The 27354-nt window shown below is 34.8% G+C and overlaps 1 protein-coding gene across 1 annotated transcript in view; it reads right to left on the bottom strand.

Moving 5' to 3' along the window:
- The window catches only part of NUDCD1 (NudC domain containing 1), a 76366-nt gene that overhangs the window by 12419 nt on the left and 36593 nt on the right, over positions 1–27354 (bottom strand). The window contains exons 6-8 of the mRNA XM_045453888.1: positions 24694–24895; positions 19033–19177; positions 14163–14288 (exon numbers count right to left, since the gene is read on the bottom strand). Of these exons, the coding sequence (XP_045309844.1) occupies positions 14163–14288; positions 19033–19177; positions 24694–24895 (473 nt within the window). The remainder of the gene's footprint in view (positions 1–14162; positions 14289–19032; positions 19178–24693; positions 24896–27354) is intronic.

The following is a 27354-nucleotide window of genomic DNA, read 5'->3' as shown; positions in this document are numbered from 1 at the left end:
CCACTGACCAACTGAGGAGGGATCAAACATCTTTTAGTGGCTTTTTTTTTTTTTTTTAGTGGCATGATCTACTTACCTTGGGGAATACTAGGCAGGCTGGAATTTATTAAGTAAAATGAATATTATACAATCTCTTACTACACAGAGAATTCTAAATTATTTACTTCATCTAAAGGGTATTTTTTGTCTTACAGTATACTATTATTTGCAGTTAGTATTATCAGACTAGTTAATCTTGATTTTAAAACTTCCAGAAACTTGGTTTTGAGTATATTTAAAGCATCCAAAGCTTATTTCAAGAATAACTTGTTCACTTTTTATGGGCAGATCTACAAACTACTGAAATATATGCATTATAGGAAAGTATAAAATTGAAAGTGATGGGCCTACAGTTAGAATTATAGATAAAATATAATTTATTTGACAATACAGTGACAAACAGAATAATGAATTTTGCATTTCTTATTTTTGAAATGGTGCAAGATTTTAGAAATTTGTCTCTAAATTAAATATGCTAGATTAACACAGAGTCAGGTTTTTTTTAATAGCTATTCACAAATTTCTCAGGCATAAAATTGTTTAAATGCTTTATGATCTCCATAAAGATCACTCTAAAGTTGCTGTGTTTTCCCCACTAATGTTGCTCATTTCATTTGTTTAATTTGGGATGACTATAATATTTAAGGCAGAATGTATAGAAGATGCCTAGAATGGTAATAAAGGATATTTGCATTTACTAAGGTCTTTCTAAGTGCCAACCCCTGTGTAGGTGGCTTGAAATATATTTTACTCATTATAATAATTGTGAAATAAGTACTATTATTATCATCATATTTATAGAATAAGATAGGGGCTAAGTATCTTACCCAGAGTCATCTCAAAGAACATAAAAGGAAATGAGGTAAGTTCTACAGGAAAGATATAAATTATTGATGCATCATTTCTTTTTATTAACACTGGAGAAAGTTCTCTTTGAATATGGCATACAGTACAGCATAGCTCATTTTGTGCTTCACAGATGCAGCTTTTTTTGTTTTTACAACACAAAGTTTGTGGAAACCCTGTGCTGAGCAAGTCTATTGGCGCCATTTTTCCAACAGCTTTTGCTCAGTGTCTTTTAGTCACATTTTGGTAATTCTTAACAATATGTCAAACTTTTTTTATTATTACTGTATTTGTTATCATCATCTGTGATTGGTGATCTTTGATGTTAACTATTGTTATTGTTCTGGGGTGCCACAAACCTCACCCATACAACATGAACTTAATTAATAGGAAGGCATCTTAAAGGCTGAGAAAGGCCAAAAGCTAGGCCTCTTGCCCCAAATGGTTAGCCAAGTTATGAATGCAAAGGATAAGTTCTTGAAGGAAATTAAAAGTGGTACTCAAGTGAACATACCAGTGATAAGAAAGCAAAGCAACCTTAACTGATAGAAAATTTTAGTGGTATGGATAGAAGATGAAACCGGCCTCAGCATTCCCTGAAGCCAAAGCCTAGGGAGACTCTTAACTCTCTGCAATTCTTTGAAGGCTGAGAGAGGTAAAGAAGCTGTAGAAGAAAAGTCTGAAGGTAGCAGAGCTTGGTTCATGAGGCTGTTTCATAGGTACCTTAGTCGTCTGTGTGTTTTCTTTAGAAAAATGTCTGTTCAGGTCCTCTGCCCAGTTTTTAAAACATTAGTTTTTTGGTGTTGGGTTCTAGGAGCTCTTTATATATTTTGGATATCAATCCCTTATTGGATATATCATTTACAAATATCTTCTCCAACTCAGTAAGTGACCTTTCATTTCGCTGATGATTTCCTTTGCCATGCAAAAGATTTTTAGTTTGATGTACTCCCAATTGTTTACTTTTGCTATTGTTTCTCTTGCCTGAGGAGACAGATTGAGAAAAATATTGCTAAGGCTGATACATAAGCCTTTACTGCCTATGTTTTCTTTTGGGAGTTAAATGGCTTCAGATCTTATATTTACATGTTTAATTCATTTTGAGTTTTTTGTGTATGGTGTAAAAAAAATGGTCTAGTTTCATTCTTTTACAATGTAGTTTTCCCAGCACCATTTAATTTTCCCCATTGTATAGAGAATATACATATTCCCTATTTGTCATATAATTTGTCATGTATTAATTGACAAGATCAGCTTGGGTTTATTTCTGGACTCTCTATTCTGTTCTACTAATTTATGTATCTATTTTTGTGCCAGTACCATACTGTTTTGATTACTATGGCTTTGTGTAGTATAGTCTGAAATCTGGGATTGTGACACCTCTAGCTTTGTTCTTTCTCAAGAATACCTTGGCTATTAGTAGTATTTTGTGAATCATACAAATTTCAGGATTTTTTTGTTCTAGTTCTGTAAGAAAAATGCTATTGGTACTTTGATAGGCATTTCACTGAATATCTAGATTACTTTGAGTATTATGGACATTTTAACAATCTAAATTCTTCCAATCTACAAGCATGGTGTATATTTCCATTTCTTTGTGTTTTCTTCAATTTCTTTCATCAGTGTTCTATAGTTTTTAGAGTACAGGTCTTTCACCTCTTTAGTTACATTTATTCCTAGGTATTTTATTATTTTGGTGACAGTTTTACCTTTTTTTTTTAAATTGAAGTACAGTTTAACATCTAATGTTCTATTAGCTTGAGGTGAACAACATAGTGACTTAACAAGTCTTTATGTTATGCTATGTCTACCACAAGTGTGGCTACCATCTGTCACCATACAGTGTTATTACAATAGCATGGACTATATTCCTTATACCTGTACCTTCCATCCCCATGATTTATTCTTTTCATAACTAGACCTGTTTCTTCCACTCCCTTTCACCTATTTTGGCCACTCCTCCCCTTTTCACCAGTTTGTTCTCTGTATTTACAGATCTGGTTTTGCTTTTTACTTATTATATATTATATATTCTACATATAAACGAAATCGTATGGTATTTGTTTTTCTCTGTTTGACTTACTTCACATACCCTCTACCAATGTCCATACACATTGTCAAAAAATGGCAAAATTTCATCCTTTTTCTAAGATTTTTTTAAGTTTATTGTAGTGAAAGAGCAAGCAAGGGAGTGGTGGCAGAGAGAAGGGGAGAGTGAGAATCCCAAGCAGGCTCCACACTGTCAGTGCAGAGCCTGATGCAGGACTTGAATTCATGAACCATGAAATCATGACCTGAGACAAAGTTGGATGCTCAACTGAGCCACCTAGGCACCTTTTTAAATTTTTTTTTTTTATTTTAGAGAGAGACCACAAGTGGGGAAAGAGGGGGAAGGGAGAGGAAGAGAATCTTAAGCAGACTACATGTTTAGCACGAAGTTCAATTTCACAATCTTAGAATCATGACCTGAGCCGAAATCAAGAGGTGGACGCTCAACCAACTGAGCCACTCAGGTACCCCCAAGATTTCAAGATTTCACCCTTTTTTATAGCTGAGAAATAGTCCTGTGTGTGTGTGTGTGTGTATGTGTATTCACATACCACATCTTCTTTGTCCATTCTTCTATCGATGGACACTTGGGTTGCTTTCGTATCTTGGCTATTGTAAAAAATAATGCAATGAACATAGCAGTGCATTTATCTTTTTGAATTAGTGTTTTTGCTTTCTCTGGGTAAATATCAGTAGTGGAATTACTAACTTTTACTTCTTCCTTATCAATTTGGATGACTTTTTCTTTCTTTTTCTTGTCTGACTGATGCAGCTAGAATTCTCAGTACTATGCTGAATAAAAGTGGCAAGAGTGGGCATCCTTGTCTTATTCCTGATCTTAAAGGAAAATTTTCAGTTTGAGTATGTTAGCTGTGGCCCTGTCATATATGACATTTACTCTGTTATGTTCCCTCTATACCTAACTTCATTGAAATTTTTTATCATGAATGGATGCTAAATTTTGTCAACAGCTTTTTCTGCATCTATTAAGATGATCTTAGCATTCTTATTCTTCATTTTGTTGATATGGTTTATCTCATGTTGACAGATTTGTAGATAATAAGCCATTCTTGCATTTCTGGAATAAATCCCACTTGATCATGGTGAATGATCCTTTTAAGGTATTGTTCAATTTGATTTGCTAATATTTTGTTGAGGATTTTTGCATCTATATTCATCAGAGATATTGGTCTAATTTTAAGTGTCTTTGCCTGGTTTTGGTATCAGGGTAATGTTAGCCTTATGGAATGAAATTTGTAAACATTCCTTCCTCTTCTATAATTTGGAAGTTTGCAAAGAGTAGGTATTACTTTTTCTTTAAATTTTTGGTAGATTTTACCTTTTGAAGCTATCCATTCCTGGACTTTGGTTTTTTGGGAGTTTTTTGATTAATGATTCAATTTCACTACTAGTTATTAGTCTGTTCAGATTTTTTTCTTTCTGATTCAATCTTGGAAGATTGTATATTTCTAAGAATTTACCATTTGCTAGGTTATTCAATATGTTGGCAAATAATTTTTTGCCATCGTCTCAGTCCTTTCTATCTCTGTGGTGTCAGTTTTAACTTCTCTTTAATTTCAGATTATTTATTTGAGTCCTCTTTTTTTTCTTGATGATTTTGGCTAAAGGTTTATCAATTTTACCTTTTCAAAGAACGAGCTTTTTGTTTCATTGGTCTTCTTTTTATTCTCTATTTTAATTGTTTCTGCTCTATTCTTTATTACTTTCCTTCTACTAACTTTGGGCTTTTTCTTTTTCTTGTTCTTTTAGTTGTAAGGTGAGATTGTTTGATATTTTTCTTGTTTCTTGAGATAGGCCTGTATCACTATAAACATCTCCCTTAGAACGGCTTTTCCTGCATCCCAAAGATTTTGAACCATTGTGTTTCTATTTCATTTCACACAAAGTACTTATTAATTCAAAGGGGAAGATGATAACTTGGGTGAATACCACCCAATTAAATTTCATGCCATAATAGTACGGAAAATTGCCATGAAGTTCTCCTTCATGTTAGACACTAAAAAGGAAATGTCATTTATGTGGTATTCCTGGCAAAAATGTAGCCAGTGAATCTGATCTTGAGGAAATATTGGAGACAGTCCATAAAAGGTACAAAATAAAGTCAACAACATAAAGACTGGGTAACTGGATGTTCCAAATTAAAGGAAACTAAAGAGACATCACAACTAAGTGCAATAGGTTTCCAAATCAGGGAAAAAAATTGCTATGAACTATGTTAGATAAAAGTATTATATCAAAGTTAAATTTCCTGACTTGTATTGTGCTTATATAAGAAAATGCCTTCATCTTTAGTGCACATGTGAGATATTAGGGATGAAGGGACATGGCATGTGCAACTGTTCCTAAATATTTTAGCAAAACGGAGGTAGAAAAACAAAGAAAAAATAAATGTGACAAAATGTTAATAAGTGCTAAAATCTAAGTGAAGGATATTTTTATGGGCTAAGCTGTATCCCTCCCAAAGTCATATGTTTAAGTCCTAACCCCACAGTACCTCAGAATGTGACGTATTTGGAGACAGAACCTTTAAAAGGGTAAACTGAGTCATTAGGGTGCGTCTTAATCCAATATGACTGGTGTTATAAGACATTAGGAAACAAACACATGCAGGGGGAGGACCATGTGAAGACTAAGGAAGACAGCTATCTACAAGCCAAGGAGAGAGGCTTCAGAACAATCTAAACATGCTAACACCAAGATCTCTGACTTCTAGCCTCCAGAATTGAGACTATAAATTTCCATTGTTTCAGTCACCCAGTCTGTGGTACTTTGTTATGGCGGCCATAGTAGCAAAATTGTATAGCTTAAATTTTTTTGCACTATATCAAATTTGACCAAGTATTAGAAATTGATACCCCAGGGAACGTAAGAACGTAAAGGGATCCTGAGACCAAAAAGCTTGAGAACCATAGGCTTAGATACTTTTTATCTAAATAGTATTTCCTTTCTAAATGTATTTCTAAATACATTCTTTCTAAATGCATTTCCTTCCTCTGAACTTCTGATCTCATCCTTAATATCTTTTGGAAAGAATTAGTGTATCAGATACATGCCTTTTGTACTAGCTTTCATAATGACATTAACTTAAAAGAATTATTTCCTCTTTGCAAATCCTCTGCTTCCAATCTTGATGGCTTTATTTATCTATAAGTTGCAAATACTTTTTTCAGCTATTTTAATTTTCTGTTTTAAGCAGTATATGATGAATACCATCTCAACTGATCTTAGAAACTCACTGTAATTTAATTTTTAAAAATATCCTATCACCTTTTGATTGCTCAAGCCTTTTAATTTGATCACTACAGATTACTACAAACCACATATGTAATTCTGAATTTTCTAGTAGTCACATTAAAAATAAAAACAGGAAAAAGGAGTCTTAGTAATATATTTATTTAACCAAACATATAAAAACTATCATCTCATAAAAATTCATATAAAAGTGTTAACGTATTTTATATTTTTTATTCTAAGGCTGCAAAATCTGGTTGTGTATTTCACACTCATAGTACATCTCAATTCAGACAAGCTACAATTTCAAATGCTCAATAACTACTAGGTGGCCAGGGGCTAATATTTTGTATAGTACAGATCTAGAGAGAAGCAAAAATAACTCATCAACTGTATTTGAATTCTGACTTGAGTTTTACTCAAGTGACCACATCTTATTACTTTCCTTTCTCAAATTTAAAATTTAGTATTTCTCTTTTATTGTGCTGCTGCATATATTCATTCACTATTTTATTTTCAAAATGCTAAATTCTAATCCTGATTCCCATTTCTTTCAGGGAACTTCTATTTTGAAAAATCTGTCATTTACAATATAGAGTTCTGACCTTTTTCTTACAGTATTATTTCCTAAAACTATAAGGACATATACTGACCTTTCCATGTACAGCCAAAGTCATGAAAAATGAAATCAAGAGAGAACTTGGAGTAAACACTGCAGAAAGAAGTACAAATTGATGATAAAGTACTATTTGATTCCTAGAATGGATGTAGCAGTGAACATCTGAAATATTATAGCCTCCTTTGTTTCCTTCTTCCAATGACAAGCCAACTGGTACCCCCCTGGGTATACCAAGAAAATACACATTTGACCAGGTAGACCTTGATTTTGACACAATACACTCACAAGCCAATTCTGCCTTTACAAAGATGTACTTATTAATTCGTTGGAGCTATTCCATTTATACCCATTCCACTTATACACAAACAGCAATGTTTATACATTTTTACTTCAGACAATCTTTGCATATTTATGCAAAATGTCTAATAACAGAAAACTGTAAAAAGAAACTTTGGTCTCTGGTCTCAAAGACCAAACTTTGGTCTCAAATTTAACCCAACTGAGACAAAGACAAGATATTTAGGAGATTCAGTTCAAGATGGCAACGTAGAAAGATCCTGAACTCACCTCCTCACATGGACACACTGAATCTATAGCTATGTATGGAACAATCTCCTCTGGGACAAAAACCCATACCAAAGCAGGCAGGCATAATCTCACCATAAACCGTACCCCTGTTATGGTTACCTATAATCAGGAGGGAACCTGAAACACTGACGGGTTTAACCCCACATCAGGCACCCCACCTTTTGAGACCTGCACTTGAGAGATGAGCCTCCAAAACTTCGATGTTTGAAAGCCAAGGGAGCTTGAATTGAGAAACTGTTAGTAAAGGGCCATGGGACACAGACTCACCAGTCACAGAGGCAGCTGACTGCAAAGTACCCAGATTTTCGGTAAAAGAGGCTCATTTGAACACTCATCTAGAGACACACTGTAATATTCTCAAGGGACAGACACCAGCGGGTATCAACTTTACATTCTCCGTCTGCCTCACCCCAGAGCACTGGTACCTCTCAGAAAGGAGTTGTACCCCCATCTGGTGCCCCAATTTTTGTGGCTCCCATACAGGGGAGACCTCTAGGGCACCTGGCTCTGGCAGCTAGTGGGGGTTTATACCTGCAGGCCCCCTAAGCCCGTACAGGACAAAGAGTTAACTGGCTACCATCCCCAAGGCCAAAGCACAGAGGCAAAAAACTGCAGTATCCAGTCTTTCTGTAAAAAAGGCCCATTAGCTTATCTTCACTGCTGCAGACCAAGGGGGCAGGTTTCTCATTAAACACATCTAAGAGCTGGTTATAACTCTCTAGAGACCTCAGAAGGTGGGTGCTATCTTTGCACTCTCCTTCTGCTGTGCTCCAGGGCACAGCATTTCCAGAAGAAAGCTTGCCCACACATCTCACACCCCAGTTCTTAATCTGGTGGTCTCAGTTTTTATGGCTGCTACCCAGTGGATGTCCCCCCTAATTGCCTATCCAGGGGAGCTTTTATTTCCCCGTCCCACCTGACACTAAAAACTGGAGATACAGTTCTTGGCCAGCTACCACCATAAGGGCATTGCACTAACAGAATGAAACCTAACCCAAGTCTTTCTGTGAAAAAGGCTTATTTGCTTGGCCTGGAACCTCAGCCCCAGGGACGGACTTTTAATTTAATATACAGGGGCTTACTGAGATACTCTTGGAGACGGAGACCAGTGGGCATTATTGCACTATCCCTCTGCATTCTTCCAGAGTGCCAGGATCCCCCGGAAAGATACTTGTACACTTTCTTGGCACCCTGATTTTTATGGCTGCCACCCAGGGGACACCTCTAGTTTACCTGGTTCTGGCAGACAGTGGGACTTCTGGTTATGACTATATATTTTGCATACCTTAAAAGCTGTTGCCTGAGGCTTCCAATCAGTCTGAATGTAGGTGCTGACTGAGATCCTCCCCTTAGGGACACTGACAGTTCTTGGTACACCCCTAAATGCTGAGCCACTAAAAGTAAAATAGGCTGCTTGGAATATCAAAAAAGTTTGAGAGAAAACCAAGAGGTAGGGAAGAGCTGAACAATAAGGTTCACTTCCTACAAGAGACCATTCCTTCAAGACCTGGAAAGTTGGCTGTTTTACCTAAGGCAGAGAAACCAATACAGAGTGAGGAAAATGAAGAAACAGGAATATGTTGCAAAGAGGAAAGAACAAGGTAAGACCTCAGAAAGAGATCTTAATGAAATGGAGGTAAGTGGTTTGTTTACCCAATGAAGAGATCAAAACAGCAGTCATAAAGATATTCACTAAGCACAGAAGTATGGATAAACAAAGGGAAAACCTGGGGAAGGAAGGGAAGGTTCAGGAAGCCCAGAAGGTTGGGCTCCAGAAAGTTTGAAGTAATATGAGCTCAAAAAGACCTACACCAAGACATGACATGTTTAAAATGTCAAAAGTTAAAGACAAGGATAGAATCTTGAAAGCAGGAAAAGAAAAACAACTTGTTATGTATAAGGGACCGCCACCACCCCACCACAACTATCAGCAGTTTTTTTCAGCAGAAACTTTGCAGGCCAGAACGCTGTAGCATGATACACTCAAAGTGCTGAAGGAAAAAACACCTCCAACCAAGAATACTCTACCTGGCAAAGATATCATTCAGAATGGCAGGAGAAACAGTTTTCCAGAGAAGCAAAAGGTGAAGGAATTCATCAGTCCTAGACTGGCCCTATAAGAAATGTCAAGGGACTTCTTTAAGCTGAACAAAAAGGATGCCAAATAGTAACAGAAAACCATATGGAAATATAAACCTCACTGGTAAAGGTAAATGCACAATAACTTTCAAAATCTAATGTGAAGATAGCAAGTTAATCACCTAGAAAGGTAGCATAAAAGTTAAATGACAAACGTTACAAAAACGCAACTACAGTAATTTATTATGGGATACACAAGATAAAAAATATAAATTGTGACATCAAAAACATAAAATGTTTCAGGAAGTAAAAATGTATAGCTTTAAAATGCATTCAGACTTAAGCTGTTATCAACATAAAACAAACGGTTATAAATCTAAGCTTTTAAATATAAACCTCATTGGGGCACCTGGGTGGCTCAGTCGGTTAGGTGTCTGACTCTTGATTTTGGCTCAGGTCATGATCTCACAGTCATGGGACTGAGCCCCATGTCAGGCTCTGTGCTGAGCATACAGCCTCTCCTTGGGATTCTCTCTCTGCCCCTCCCCTGCTCGTGCACATGCTCTCTCCCTCTCAAAATAAATAAATAAACTGAAAAAAAAAATAAATGTAAACCTCATGATAACCATTAAGCAAAAACCTACAGTAGATACATAAGATAAAGGAGTTTAAGCATACCACTATAGAAAATCATCAAATCACAAAGGAAGACAGAGAAGGAATAGAAAAACTACAAAACAGCCAGAAAATTAAGTAGCAAAATGGCAATAAGTACACACCTATCGATAATTAATCTGAATGTAAATAGATTAAATTCTCAATACATAGAGTGACTGAAAGAAAAAAATAAGACCCATCTATATGCTGCCTAGAAGAGACTCCCTTCAGAAGTAAAGACACACAAAGTTGAAAGTGAAGAGACCGCAAAAGATATTCCATTCAGTGGAAACCAAAAGAAAGCTGGGGTAAGCTATACTTACATCAGACAACAGACTTGAAGACAAAGACTGTAATAAGAGGCAAATCATTAAATAATGATAAAAAGGTCACTCTAACAAGAGAATATAACATTTGTAAATATTTATGACACCAACACAGGAGCACCTAAATATATAAAGCAAATATATATATTTGCTTCACTGCAGGTAACCTGCAGGGATGAGGTTTACTGCAGGGATGCAAGGAGGGTTTAATATCTGAAAATTAATGAGATATTCCACATTAACAAAATTAAGAATAAAAATTGTATGATCATGTCAACACATGCAGAAAAAGCATTTGACAAAATTCAACATTTACAAAATAATGCCATATATGACAAGCCCACAGCTAATATCAAACTCAACAGTGAAAAGCTAAAAGCTTTTCCTCTAAGATCATCAACAAGAAAAGGATGCCCACTCTTACCACTTTTATTCAACATAGTATTGGAAGTCCTAAGCAGGGCAATTAGATAGGAAAAAGACATAAAAAGGCATCCAAATCAGAAAGGAAGAAGTAAAACTGTCACTATTTGCAGATGATGTGACATTATATAGAAAACCCTAAAGACTCTACCAAAAAAATGATTAAATTTAATAAATTCAGTAAAGTTGTAGGATATAAAGGTAATACACAAAATGCTGTTGTGTTTCTATATATCAGTTACATACGTACAGTATACATACATACTGCTGGAAAGAGAAATCAACAAAACAATCTCATTAGCAATTTCATCAAAAAGAATAAAATAGGGAGAAATTTAACCAAGGAGGTGAATAACTTCTAAACTGAAAACTATTAAAACTCCAATGAAAGAAACTGAAGACAAAAATAAATGGGAAGATATTCCACATTTATTTATTGGAAAAAATTGTTAATATGTCCATATTACCAAAGCAATCTACAGATTCAATAAAACTATCAAAATTCTAAATGGCACTTTTCCAAGAAACAGAACAAAATCCAAAAGTTTGTGTGGAACCAGAAAATATCCCAGATAGCCAAAGCAATCTTAAAAAACGTTTCCTAAGTTCAAACTATACTACAAAGCTATAGTAATCAAAACAGTATAGTACTGGTATAAAAATAGACACAGAGTCCTGGGGCATCTGGGTGGCTCACACAGTTAAGCATATGACTTTTGATTTTGGCTCAGGTCATAATCTCATTGTTTGTGGGATCGAGCCCTGCATAGTACAGAGCCTGCTTCGGATTCTCTCTCTCCCTCTCTCTCTCTGCCCCTCCCCTGCTCATTCTCTCCCCCCCCCCAAATTAAGTAAATATTTAAAAAAGTAAAAAATAAGAAATAGACACAGAGTCCAAAGGAACAGAGAGCCCAGAAGTAAACCTATCCATACATGGTCAATTTATGATAAAGGAGCCAAGAATATACAATGGGGAAAGGACAGTCTTTTCAACAAATGGTTTTGGGAAAACTGGATAGCCACATGCAAAAAAACAAAACTGGACCACTATCTTTACATCATACACAAAAATGCACTCAAATGGATTAAAAAGTTGAACATAAGGCCTGAAATTCCTAGAACAAAACAGAGCCCGTGAGCTTCTTGACCTCAGTCTTGGCAATGGTATTCTGGAGCAAAAGCAACAGAAGCAAAAGTAACAAGTGGGACTATTTCAAACTAAAAATCTTAACAGCAAAGGAAATGGTCAACAAAATGAAAACGCAACCTACTGAATGGGAAAAAAATATTTGTAAATTATATATCTGGATGAGGGGTTTACATCCAAAATTTATAAAGAACTCCTGTAACTAAAGAGCAAAAAATAATGCAATTAAAAAAAATGATTAGAGGGGCGCCTGGGTGGCGCAGTCGGTTAAGCGTCCGACTTCAGCCAGGTCACGATCTTGCAGTCCGTGAGTTCGAGCCCCGCATCAGGCTCTGGGCTGATGGCTCAGAGCCTGGAGCCTGTTTCCGATTCTGTGTCTCCCTCTCTCTCTGCCCCTCCCCCATTCATGCTCTGTCTCTCTCTGTCCCAAAAATAAATAAACGTTGAAAAAAAAAAAAATGATTAGAGAAACTAAACAGACCTTTTTCCAAAGAAGACCTAAATATGGTCAACTTGTACATATATGAAAAGGTGCTCAACAATAGTAAGCATCAAGAAACGTAAATCAGGGGTTCCTGGGTGGCTCAGCTGGTTAAGCGTACAACTCTTGATTTCGGGTCAGGTCATGATTTCATGGTCATGAGACCGAGCCCCATGTTGGGCTCCATGATGGGCACGAAACCTGCTTAAGATTCTCTCTCCCTTCCTCTACATCTCATATCTGATGGTGGCTGGGGGATGGATTAAGGATGTCAAAGGTATAATCTTCCATTTATTATAAATAAGCATAGGGGATTATAATTTATAGCATGATGACTATTAGTTAATACTGTACTTAATATATGAAATTGTTAACAGAGTAGACCTTAAACGTTCTCATTATATGAGAAAGAATTTATAGGTATGTATGGTGAGAAAATTTAACTAGACTTATTATGGTGGTCATCTTGCAATATATACAAACAGCAAATCATTGGAGTTAAACCAGCAATTAACACTGACCTGTGACTAAACAGTTTGAGTATGTGCAAAATGCTGGAAATGTTTTATCAAACATTGTCTCTAAAAACTATGGTACAATGAGGGATTATATATACATTTCTTAACTTTCTGATGACAGAACCCACTTATAAGAGAAATCTATCATGCATGCTCTTTAGGAACACATTTTATGAAGAAGTAAGGTCACACAAGTCAGTCAGAAACACCAAAATAAATAAATGAAAAAATTCTTCACAAAAGAAATAGTCAAAAGTAGTATCATGAAATAGTCAACAGTCAACAGCAAAAAAAACAGACTAAAAATCCTGTATCTTGCACACCAATTAGTAAAGATCAAACATAAAAACGAAAGGACAGGTAAAGATGCAGCGAAATAGGTAATAACTGCAAACATTATTAATGAGAATATACAGTGGAAATCGACTTGTCAGAGTCTTAGTCCAGGACTCATTAATTTGACTTCTGTAACTCTATTAGATAAAACCCCTGAATACAGAAATGGCTTTACATAAAGCAGGGATTCTTAAAAAATAGCATATAAATAATGCAATTGGAAAAAATTTACTGAAGATACATACTATAATCTCTAGGACAACCACTACATATACATGCACACATGAACACCAACAATAACATCGTATAGTATTACCTAGCTGTTAAACCAGGTGAGAACATAAAGAAATATGTCATAATTTCAAATGAAAAAATGAGGTTATTATAAATTAGTTGTAACCACATATAAAAACCTAAACAGAAAAAAGCTTACCACAAGATATCAAATATGCAACAGTACCAAAATAAGGCAACAGTGTTTCATTAGGGATGGTGATACAAACTGCCACTTCATGAAGTAATGAGTTTTAGATGATAGCCACCCAACCCCAAACACCAAATATTATAAAACAGTCAACAGTAAAAAACAAACCAAAAACAAAAACAGACTAAAAATCCTGTATTTTGCACACCAATTCGTAAAGATCAAACAAAAAGTTCAAGGGTTTTCTTGTCATTTACTTTGCTGTTCAGCTTTGCAATCAAGCCAGGTTTGCAAATTATATATGTGGCCAGTTAATTATTATCTATATAATTTGTACTTATTCATAAATTTTTAGAAATATGATGATCAAAAACTTACCACATGAGTAGTTTTTAATGTAATGCCATCGAATCTGCATAAACTGGAGCTCTCTTCAAAGAAAATATCACATTCTTCTAACTCTTGAGCATTACAAGGAGGTTTTTCTTTATCTGGATTTGGATTCTTAGACCAGAAAACAAAATAAACAAACCATCAACAATAAGAGAATGGGTTTCTTCATACTTAAAATATCAAGATTACAACAGTAATTAAAAACTAAATTTCAGACCCATGACTGATAAATCCTAATCAACAAAACCCAGAAATGACAGAATGATGAAATCACCACAAAGACATTAAAACAGTTATTACAAAATCAAGGATGTACAGAAAAATACATATATGTTGAGAGAGGTATGGAAGATATAAAAAAAGAACCAAACTGAACTGTAAATATGAGAATATAATATCTGAAGTGGAAAGCAAAAAAAGATGGGATTGACAGCTAATTAGACACGGCAGAAGACCTGTGAGCTTGAAACACAGCAAGAGAGTCTATCTAAAATGAAACACAGAGAGGACAAAAAATAAAAACACAACTGCAATGACCTGTGGAACAAATATCAAATGGTCTAACACATGGGTAACTAGAAGAGGGCACAAAGAATGGAAAAACAAAATTGAAGAAATGGTCATTAAATGATGAAAACTGTTAACTCTATAAATTGAAGAAGGTCAAAGAAACATCTAAAAAACCCACTGCAAATCACATTATAATGAAATTGCTGCGAACTAGTAATAAAGAGAATATCTTAAAAGTAGTGAGAAGAGGAAAAAAACACATTATGAACAGAGGAACAAAGATACAAATGACAGCCAACTTCTCATCAGAAACTATGCAAGCCAGAAAACAATGGAGTATAACAGAAGTTCTGAAAGGGGGAAAAATCCTATCGACATTGACTTATATACTTACCAAAAATATTAAAAAAGGAAGACAACCTAAGTATTTTTACAGCAAACAAAAGCTGAGAAAATTTACTCAGTAAACCTACACTACAAGAAACGCTAAAGGACACTATTCAGCCAGGAAAAAAATGACAACAGATGGAAATATGAATCAACACAAAGAAATGTAGAACAGAGGAAATGTGTAATATGTGGGCCAATGTAAGACCCCCCCCCCATTTTAATCTCTTTAAAAAAGAACTGACTGATTAAAGTTGAAATAATAACGTTATTGAGTTTATAACATGTAAAAATAAAATGTCTGACGAGAATAATAGAAAGGATGAAGAAATGGAAATATATTGTGAAGCTCTTTAGTTACAGTGAAATGATGTAATAATTTTTGAAGAAAGATGGTGATGAGTTAAAGATGTACAGTGTAAACTCTAGAACAACCACTAAATACACACATACACACTAATACAAAAACAAAGGTGTAGCTAATAATAAGCCAAAAGTAGAGATAAATGTAAGGTAATTTTAATATGTTCCATTGCTTAAATGCAAGAAGTACTCTCTGGCCTTATATCCCTCACAGAGTATAAGCATCACAATGCTGAAGTGATAAATTGCACATATACATGCATTATGAATTGTGTATACACATGTATGTAACAGAACCATAATTCTACAACTGACCAAATGTCCACACACCTCGTTTGCCAAAATGCAGTCAGGTTATTGAAAACTTGATGAAATGACCTGAGAAAATCTCTGAAACTAAATCTCTGGAGTTATAGAAGTGATAGAAGATGAACCTTGTCCATGTCCACCTGGGATTTGGAGCCACCTAGTTTAGTCAGCCTAAATATCAATGGAAACAAGTCTGGTTGCTATAATTGGCTGGGAAGGCAATATCAGCAATTAGCTGGCGCCATTTTTTGAGCGATTCAAAAATATATATATGTCCAGTAGCATAGAGAAGGCACCCTCTGCACTCCTCCCTCCTTTCCCTTTTCCATTAACTATATGTTAAAGACAAGAGGACAAAAATGAAAAGTTCAGGACTATCAGGGCACCTGGGTGGCTCAGTTAAGTATCCGACTTCAGCTCAGGTCATGATCGCACGGTTTTTGGGTTCAAGCCCTGTATTAGGCTCTGTGCTGACAGCTCAGAGCCTGGAGCCTGCTTCAGATTCTGTCTCTGTCTCTCTCTCCCCCTCCCCTGCTGTCTCTCAAAAATAAATAACATGTTAAAAAAAAAAAAAAAAAAAGTTCAGTACTATCAAGGCAGCCAGAATTTAACAGGACAAGTTTACAGAGAAAGGGGAACAGCAGAGAAGAGAACCCAAGATTCTGCTACTTGTCTTTAGGCATTTACTGATTTTCAAGCTGTGCTGGAAAAGACAAGTGGAAAGAAGCAGGCAAGGGGCTCAAAAGCTGAGTGCTGATATTAATAAAGTGCTTGGGAGACAAAAATTAGAGATCAGAGCCCACACCGGAGAAGCCCTGGTAAACATCCTAGACTTTCAGTTGAGATTCATGAAAAGGTCTGCCCTAGTAGAAAGAACGAACAAGGAATAAATATCAGCCACATAAAATACTGAAATACAGCACCAAATCAAATCATCCTTAATGGGATTAAGAAGACAGGCTGAAATTTTGGAGGAGGTAGGTCAAGTAGTGTTTGGAATAAAGTATATAGCATTAAATGCTTTCAACAGAAAAGTAGGTTAAAAAAAATCAATCATCTAAACTTTCACTTTTAAAAATAGAGCAAAATCCAAAGTAAGCAAAAAGGAGAAAATAATCAATGTAATAACAAATGAAACTGGAAACTGAAAAAAAGCCAAAGGAAATAGATGCCCAGTATAATCCTGTATTTAATAAAGAAATTAAATTCATGGTTAAAAACTTCCAAAAAAGAAAACTCCAGTCCAGACAGTTTCACTGGAAAATTCTATATTTAAAGAAATAATGCCAACTCTACACAATCTCTTCCAGAAATAGAACAAGCAGGAAACACTTCCCTTTTCATTTGACATCAGCATTACCCAGATACCAAAACTGAATAACGACAGTAAAAAGAAAAAACGAAGACTACAGACCAATATTCCTCACAAATATAGATGCAAAACTCCTCAATAACATATTAGCAAACCCAAACTGGTAATACCTAAAAGGGATTATACATCATGACCAAGTAAGGTTTACACCACAAATGAAGTGTATTTGACAAAATTCTATGTGGCCTTTCATGATTAAAAACTCAGTATAATAGAAGAAAATTTCCTCAACACGACAAAAATAATCCATACTTAACAGTGAAATATTCATTTTCCCAAGCTTACAAATAAGGCAAGAATGTCTGCTTTCACTATTCACCATTTCTATTTTACAATGGATTAAAGGTTCTAACCAATGCAGAAAGATAACAAAAAGTATAAAGATTTGAAACACGCAAGACAGCCTTCAGCTGCAGATAACAAGATTCTATGTTTTTCCCAAATACACTGGTGTTCAGACATAAATAATTTACTCATATATACCAATATTCACTTGAAATAATCAAGTTTAAAAGGCAGTTAGCAGCAATAATCTACAATATCGTAACAAGCCCCACTACTGTAACTATATGATTATATCCCAGAGCCCTATCACAAAAAATACTTGCTGAATGAATGAACAGAGGGCAATGCAGTCTGCATGGGTTTGTTTTAACACCAGGGCTAGGAGATCAAAGTTTCACAGTCTTACAAATGCTTTCCAGTGATCCTGAAATTTTTTTTTTCAACATTTTTTACTTTTGAGAGAGTGTAAATGGCTGAGGGGTGGGGGGCGAGGATCTGAAGCAGGCTCTGTGGTGACAGCAGTGAGCCTGATGTGGGGGCTTGAACTCAAGAACCGTAAGATCATGACCTGAGCCGAAGTAGAGCACTCAACTGACTGAGCCACCCAGGTGCCCCCTGAAATTTTTAACTTGCTGGCAGACATGAAACTTGGTTTCTCCATTTTGGCCATGTTTTCTTTTGACAGAGACATTTACTTTCAATATTCTAATTTCCTTTCCACTTTAGGATATAATTAACCCTATAGTATAAACTACCTCCTAACAGTTTTTTCCTCATCACTCTAACTCCAAATGGCAATAAGTCAGACATTGTACATGTGCTGATATAATTTTTGGTGAATAAACATATAACTGAAATTCTGGTATAATGTTTTATTCAATTAAAAAAAATTTTTTTAATGTTTATTTTTGAGACAGAGAAAGAGCACGAGCAGAGGAGAGGAGGAGAGAGGAAGACACAGAATCCGAAGCAGGCTCCAAGCTCTGAGCTGTCAGCACAAAAACCACACAGGGCTTGAACCCGCGAACCATGAGATCATGACCTGAGCTGAAGTTGGACACTTAACCAATTGAGCCACCCAGGCACCCCTGCTTTATTCAAATTTTTAACATTATCTTAAAAGTTATCAGATTGGAACATTTTCAACAAAATGTCACAGTTGAATGAGTAGTGTATTATCACTGTAATCATTACAATGAATTATTTTGTCAATCATAATTAATTGTAGTATATATATACCCCTGTGATATCCTAAGATAACCTAGAAAATTTTACGATGACAATAAGATTATTGGCATAGGTATACAGTAAAATCCTAATTTTGTCCCGGCCAATATCGGTTTGATTCTTCTAAAGGAGAATATATATGTATCTATGTGTGTGTATACATATATATAAATATACACATGCACATCCACCTTATACAGCAATCCCACACACACAGATATGTATTCACATAGTGTAAGGAATGAATATTAGAATTTTAACCTACATTCAAACACCAGTCTGTGCCTCATCTGTGTCTCTAACATTAGTAAATGTAAAATAATGTTTGAAAAACATGGCACAACCCTCACATAACATACTTCCGGACTTTTAGAAAGTCACCCTACTATTACAATTGCTTACCAGTTCTTCAGAGGTCAAATGCATCAAACGTTCAGCTATAGCAGCACACTGGGCTGAGTCTCTTATAAACTCTCCTTGTTTATCACCAACCACTAGCTCTGGCCATGTTAGTCCTTCATTCTTTTTAATCAAGAAAATCTCCAAGCTAGAAATTAAAAGAAGTTACTTGTAACATGCTTAATGTGACATTAACCAACTATACAAATTATATAACCAACACCAACCAGAAGAATCTTCCATTGAATCTACCCACCCTGGTGTCCAGAAGATACCAAAACTTGTGTTCATTTTGGTATTGCATATGATGGAAAATCTATAATCCAAGGGTAATAATTTATACTTACTAAACAATCAAGAAAGTACCACTGGAAATGGTATGCCACATGACCTGATGAGAAGAGTGATTGGCAAGAGTAAGACCACCTAGAAAATACTGTTGTAGTCCAGGTATGCAGTGTATTACTGAACTTGAGACAGAAATGCAGGCACCAAGATTCTGAGATATTTTACTAGGGAATGGTGGTGGTAACGAGAATGGTGGTTGGGGCGGGCACGTGAAATTAATTGACTATAACTAAAGGTACTTCTTTATGCATGAAGCCAATAATTAGCTTCATTTTCCTAAACTAGTAGCCATAATATATATTAATGTAAACATCAGGCAGGTTAGATCAGCACAAATATCAATTCTTAAAATACAGATTTTAATGAATTGAAAAGAAAGTAGAAATTATAAAATAATTAAATTTGGTAACATAAGAAAAAAGTTGTTAATGTGGTCTGTATCAAATGAAAATCTAATTCTGTACATTTAGGCCACTGAACAAATTCCAAATACACTAAAAGGGGCCTATCACGGAATACTGAGATTAAGGTTTCATGTGGCAGGAAAGAGAATGAGAGCTGAGCCGGGGCAGACCGTGGACACAGGAGCACAGGGAGTTGCCCCACGTGCCTCTTGAATAGGAAGAGAAATTCAAGTAATAAGCTGCTTTAGGCGCAGCCGTTGCTAGAACACAGAGAAAAGTGGGGTGGTGGTAGCTGTCCCATAGGAAAGCAACCCTTCCCATGTGCCACCTTTGGTACACGTGTGCCATACTAACCCATGCCCTGGAACACAACTGCAAGGAAATAATTGCAAGGACACAATAATAACTATAATCATAATTATCAAATAGAACATACAAACTTATCAGTTATTTTTCAAGGCTGTTATTATCTTCACCTCATGAATTAATTACAGCACTTTTAACTTTTCCTGAAACTACTTATTTTGAGACGATGCAAAACATCTTTTCTATGTAATGAGTTCCTATCATTAGCATTAAAAATTACCATTATAATCTATTCTCTAAAAGAGAGCTAATCTTGAAAAGGATGATGATGATGAAGATAATAATCGCGACAGCAACTCATACTTATCTAATGCTTCCCATATGCCAGGTGCTGTCTTAAGCACTTTACATGTTTTAACTCACTGATTGCTCACCACAACCAAATAAAGTAAGTACTATTTTCATCTTCATTTTACAAATTAAGAAAAGAAAAGCACTTAGAGGTTAAGTAACTTGCCAAGGTCATGAGTTAGTAAAGCAGTGTGGCTCCAAGTCAATGCTCTTCACTACTGCACTATTCTGCCTCTCTGAATAAGTACGTGTAAATATTAAAGAAATTTTACCATGACCAGAATGTATAAATACTGTTTTAGTCAGCTGCTACCTAAAGAAGTTAAAAACAGTTCACACAATGTCAGTTATAGAGAATTTCTGAACCATCGTTAAGTTTGCACGCCTAATCAAAGCAATCCTTTAAGCACAACTGCATTTCTACATTTTAAAATTAGGATCATGTCCTACCATCCAGACAAAAAGAACATATAACCCCATACATTAATAACCTACAGACTAGTTAACAAATCCTCCCAAAGTGAGAAGGAACATTAACCATTTGAAAATGAAAAATATGAATAATTTAATCAAGCACAGAAAATCATGTTTTTAAACCAATGACCCCACCTACACATCACTGTAATTATCCTTTGTAATGTAAAATAGTAATCAAGTACCTCAAATTTAATGGGAAAACAACACAGGTTTATGCTCATGTATTAAATGCTGAAACTATTTGTGTGAGGTCCAGCTATTCTAAACCTTTGCTAAGTTACTGTTTGATGACCTACTTTAACAGTATGTTATAGCTGCTTTGACAATTTATAAATGCTACCCTCAATCTCTCTCATGGACATAAAATATGTTTAAGTAGAATATAAAATGTTTCTTAAAGAACCGTTCACATAACTAAGCTTTTAAAGTATATTAAAAAGTGTAAAGGGAATTAAGGGTACACTTATCATGATGAGCACTGAGTAAAGTATAAAGTTGTTGAATTATTATACGGAACACCTGGAACCGATATAACAGCATATGTTAATTATATTTCAATAAAAAATAAAAATAGGGATGTCTGGGTAGTTCAGTTGAGCGTCTGACTCAAATTCAGCTCAGGTCATGGGATTAAGCCCCATATCAGGCTCTGCACTCAGCGTGGAGCCTGTGTGGGATTCTCCCCTTCTCTCAAAATAAAAAAAAAATGTTTTTAAATAAAGAGTAATTTTATCAGATTCTGTTACGAACTCAGTGTGTTAGTATGCCAAATTCATGAAGAATGAACCAAAAACCATGTGTTTTACTGTGGTAACCTAGCTACAGTCAGACGGTGATTAGTGGACACATTAGATTCCAGGGTACTTCTCATCTGGGTGTCCTTTTCCACATCTTCATTATCCAGGTAAATGGATAAACTGTTAACAAAATCAGGTATTTATTCAATTGGTATAACTGAGTATTGGTCAGGACTCTAGAAACCACTTTTATCACCTTGAAGGTGAGATTGCCGAAAACTATCATGTCCATGAGATTAGACTTTAATCTAGCTCAGATCTTTCACTCTCCCTCTGAAACAGTAATACTTTCCTGAGAATTACAATAAAAATATTTTTGTAAACATTTGCAGGAGTGATTATGAAAAATGTGGAAGGACTGCAGTGATTATTTAAATATACCATGATTAAAACTGGTTAGCAAGAATTATTAGAACAGTTAAAAAAAAAAATCCATCCAAAAAGAGAGAAAGACAAAGCATCAGATTCATGGAAATCATTATTCTTTTTTTGTTGAATTCATTGAATATTGGATTCTTAGTTCAATAATTCTCAAAAAATTATAAACAACATCATTTACTCATGAATCTATTTATCTTACCACATTAAAAAAGAAAAGTCGCCAAATTTCCCCATCAATAAAACGAATTCAGGATATAAAAGCATACAGCTTCAAATTTTTTGAACTAGATACCTATTTCTCAGACTTCCAATATTTAGACTCAAATCGAAGACTCATATGTGTCCTATATTACAAATTGTAAATTATATTTAAAGTAAAAATAACTAATTTTAACCCACTTCTGACCAAATCTGACCATTTCTTTTTTTTTTTTTTTAATTTTTTTTTTTTTAACGTTTATTTATTTTTGAGACAGAGAGAGACAGAGCATGAACGGGGGAGGGTCAGAGAGAGAGGGAGACACAGAATCTGAAACAGGCTCCAGGCTCTGAGCCATCAGCACAGAGCCTGACGCGGGGCTTGAACTCACGAACCACAAGATCATGACCTGAGCCAAAGTCGGATGCTTAACCGACTGAGCCACCCAGGCACGCCCCAAATCTGACCATTTCTTAAATTAAGTGCCCCAAACCATCCATTAACCCATCACAGAATGTAATAATTACTAACAATCTATAATGAAAGATTTACAAAGGGGCAAAAAAGTAGGAGCAAAGGGTTATAGTTTTATAAGAAACTTAATCTTTACCTATTTTTCTGCATATTCCTTTCACTGAGGTTTTTACAGACTAAATTCAGATTTGAAGTATAGAATTCATGGAATTTCACAAATGCATATACTCTTATCACCCAAGGAAGCTATTCAATCATCCAGAAAGTTCCCTTGTGTCCCTTTTCTAGTCAGTCCCCCTACACCCTAGAGGTAACCACTGTCTTGATTTGTATCACCAGAGATGGTTTTGCCAGTATGCCAACTCTGTATGTTTGGACTCACACTGTATGCACATTTTTTGTCTCTGGCTTCTTTCACTCTGCATGTTTCTGAGATTCATTCATACTGCTGTGTTTATCACACCATTCTCTTGTATTGCAGAGTAGCATTCTATTGTGTACTACTGAGTACTAATATCTAGTAGAATTTCTGGGTTACTAAGTGGGTCTATATATGCTTAGCCTAAGAAACTGCTAAACAGTTTGCCAAAGTGACTATCATTTTTCCCTCCCACCAGCAATGTACAAGAGGCTGGTGATCCACATTCTTGTCAACATTTGATACCATAGTCTAGTTTTAGCCATGCACTGGTGTCTCATCTAGCTTTAACTTGCCTTTCCCTCTATTTTTTCATATGCTTAAGTAGCTACTCAAATATCATCTATCATGATGCGTCAATTCAAATCATTCGACCATATTTAAAATTGGGTTATCTTTTAATTATAAATTTCTAACAAGGTTTCTTATATATGGAGAATGCAATTCCTTTGTTTTATATGCATAATGAAAATATTTTTTTCCCAGTCCATGGCCTGGTTCTGTTTTCTTAATGGTTTTTTTTAGAAGAGAAGAAATTCTCAGTTTTGCTGTACTGAAAAGTTCTGTTTGGATAAGTTGACCATATCATCTATTTCTCTTGTGTCCTGAACACACAATTACAAAAAAATGTACACGGCTAACTTACATTAAAAAAATATTCTCTATAATTTTCAAAGAAATATTGACTCCACTTGTAGGAGTCCTCCATATATATTCCTGCACACATGAAATTCTTTTATATACATATGAAAGTTATTCACTGTAGCAAAAGACTGCAGTCAAAATATCGAACAATAAAGGACCATTTTTTAAAAATGATTGTGGGTGACAAAGTAAAATATCATAAATAGCCATAAAGGAGAATAAAATAAATCATTATATATACATTATAGAAAGTTCTTCAAGATTTGCTATTGGAAGTCAACAAAAGCAAGCTGTAAAACTATGTATAGTTATGTTTTAAAACCTTTTTTGTTCAAAAAACAGACATATATCTGCTTGAATATGCATAAAATACCTGTAGAAGGAAAACTATGAACAGTGGTTATGGGCATGAGGGGAAGGATGGCTGGAGGGCCTGGGCTGGAGGGAGCCTTCACACTGTGTACCCTTTTATGTATATTAAAATTTAAAGAATGGGAATGTATTATCTAGTTGGCAAATTGAAGTCAATAAAAAGAGATTTTTCTCTTAAAAAATTTTAGAGTATTAATTAAAACAAATAACCATTTTTATCTATTATTACTGTTACTACTGTCATTATTTTTCCAGAGCTGATAATAAAAACTCTACCATAGAATACAAACTATAACTTTCTAGCATTTTTAATCTTAATGATAATCATGTATTTTGATACAGTAATTCCATTTTTAATCTGTCTTAAGAAAGAATCAGCAATACAGACAGACCTATTGTAGTAGTAGTCAACTTTGGTGTAACCACTGTAGAAGGGATAAGAAAAAAAAGAGAAAAAAATTTTTAAATATAAATACAACTCTCTCTGTATACCTATTATCTTTAATCATCCATGTACTGCTGTCTTGATCAATAGATGAATAGAGATTTCCTTCCAAAAACCTCTGACCCTTCAGCACAATGTTGATGTGATCAGGCAAAAACTGTACTTGAATGTCCTCCTTAGAACTGCCTTCTGGAAGTTGTATTGTTACTGTCAAATCATCTTCAGTCTGTTGCCAGTAATACAGAGGTTCTATTGGGAAAAGAAAAATACATTATGTAATAAAAAAGTGGAGACCAGAACACACAAAATGAGACCATGGAGCACACAAAGAACACCTATCTAAAGGAATCTTAGCATAATTTCTAGTGATCTTCTTACAAAACAAAGTAATTATAAACAAACACACACAGATCTTTTGGGGGAATTTTCAGAGTTATAACAACTGCACTTGACATTTCCTCTTCCAGGCTTACCTAATGCTCCAAGACATAAGCACTCATAAAATACTAATGACAGCAATCCTTTATCCCCATTCATTCTCTCCCTGCCTCCCAGTTTCCCCTTTTCTTCCTCCTTTCTCTTCCCTTTACACACACAGCAGATTCCTACTTCAAAGGAGTAACAAATATGTCATAAACCACTGTCTGAAACTTTCACCATTGCTTTGATTTGCCCTAACAATGTAACTCTGTGATACAGAAGACAACTATTATTTGGTGAGATACATACCCACATAAAAATAAAAGATATATATATTTATAAATTCTACTCTGCAACTTTGTGCATGAAAGCAATTTCACAGGGAATTCAACAGCTGCCAGTGTATTTTGTCCAAGTTCCCAATAAAAGTATCCTCCCTTCACCTCCTTCTTGATCTCCTTGGCTTCTCTTAGAAAAAGCTTTAAACTCATCATGCTACAGGTTGAAATACCCATAGGATGAAATAAGAAAATAGGGCTTAAATGCAAAAAGAATAAATATTTGCTAAGAAGTAAATAATTATTTGCTTAATGATATCCATAAGCATTAATCTGTCCACACACTCATCAGAAAGGAATATAACATAGTCGTTAGTAACTAGTACTCCAGAGGTGACTAGTCCTAGGTCTTGAATCTTGGCTCAGCCACTTATTAATCTTGGTATGCAACTTTATCTACTACCCTCTTTTTCCTAATCTGTAAAATAAAATAACAAAATATGACATTATCTCACAGAACTGTTAAAATTTAAATGAGTTAATGCATATAAAATATTTAATAAATGAGTTAATGCATATAAAATATTCAATATTGATCCTGTTATTACATATATTATAAACTCTCAGTAAATGCGGGTTATTATTCTTTTCTGAGGGGGGTATCATTCTTTTTATTTTTGAGCTGTTTTGTGTAAAAACTTTGTAAGTACTAGCTATGCTCAAAGATATAATAGTAAGTATGATGTATCTTTTTAAAGGGTCACTTCTATTTGATGTTAAATAAAATTTAACAAGCATGATACTATAGGAATAAGCATAAAAAATGCATAAATTTTCAGAATAAAATTGTTACTTTGGATTAATTTCTAACTTGCATCATATTCCTTTAAGCAGGCTCTTAGATCTTCTCTGTTATCTCTTTAAAAGTACTTTTAGTATAAATTCACTGAGAAAGTTTGAACTACAGCTTAAAAGATTGATAACTATAAGCTCCTTAAGGCAAGTTACCTGTTTTACTCAATTTTCTGTCCACCACAAAAGTTAACAAGGCAGTTTATATGTAACAATGATTCAATGGGTAACTTCTGCCAGATATGGAAAGGGAGGAGTCTGCAAAATCACATGAGCTTCTAGTAAAACTTCAAGCCAGAATTTTTTAAGCTTCTCTCCACTAAAAGTTATACAAACAACTAAATAATTTTTTCAATTGTTGGTTGCTAAGTGCCTATGTTTTGGAAATTGTTTTAAGTCTTTCTAAGAAAATGCTCTTACTTATATCATTATGACAACACCAAACTGGCAACAGACAATATCAGTCTTCTTGAGGTTTATAGAAAATGAAACCCATATATATTCTCAGATGATTACTTAAAAGAAAGCATGCTATAATTGACAAACTATCCATAATTTTTTAAAAATTACATTTCTCCTTTATAGGTAAAGTGTGTTTATTACAAGGTACACAGAAAAATACAGGGGATTTGAGGTTCACACTAAAAGGGAAGGAAAGATGTTAATGGATTCAGAAGGAAATCAAAATATAATGTGAGATGTCAACAAGAAAAACAACACCTGAACTGATAGTTATGATTTAAACAGATGTTGTATCCCTCCTATGCTACAATCTGTCTTGGAACCACATAGTTTCAGGTACTAGGCAGAATGTTTCCAGAGATTAGGGCATTCTTTCATTTCCTTTGCAATTGCTCACCAAGAGTTCTAAGGGGCATGTGGTCTAGAGATATGAATAGCTGTTTTGGCTAAGCTCTAGAAAAGTTTAACAATATAATTAAGACAGAGTAGAACTTATTCAGAGAGGGATCTTAGAGATAATCTAACATTAAAATACATCACATGGGAAACCAAGTTGTTAAAAGGCTAAATAAAAGGCCATCAAAGCACAACTCTCTTATTCAAAGGTGCATATCATTTATGAACCTGTGGAAAATATTTTTAAAATATTTATTACATTAATGTTTTCAAATACTCTTCTTTTTTTGTCTGTTTGTT

This window comes from Leopardus geoffroyi, chromosome C3 (genome assembly GCF_018350155.1).
Source record: "Leopardus geoffroyi isolate Oge1 chromosome C3, O.geoffroyi_Oge1_pat1.0, whole genome shotgun sequence".
Taxonomy (NCBI): Eukaryota; Metazoa; Chordata; class Mammalia; order Carnivora; family Felidae; genus Leopardus; species Leopardus geoffroyi.
Note: the sequence above shows the minus strand (reverse complement) of the source record. Positions and strands in the feature narration are given on the sequence as shown.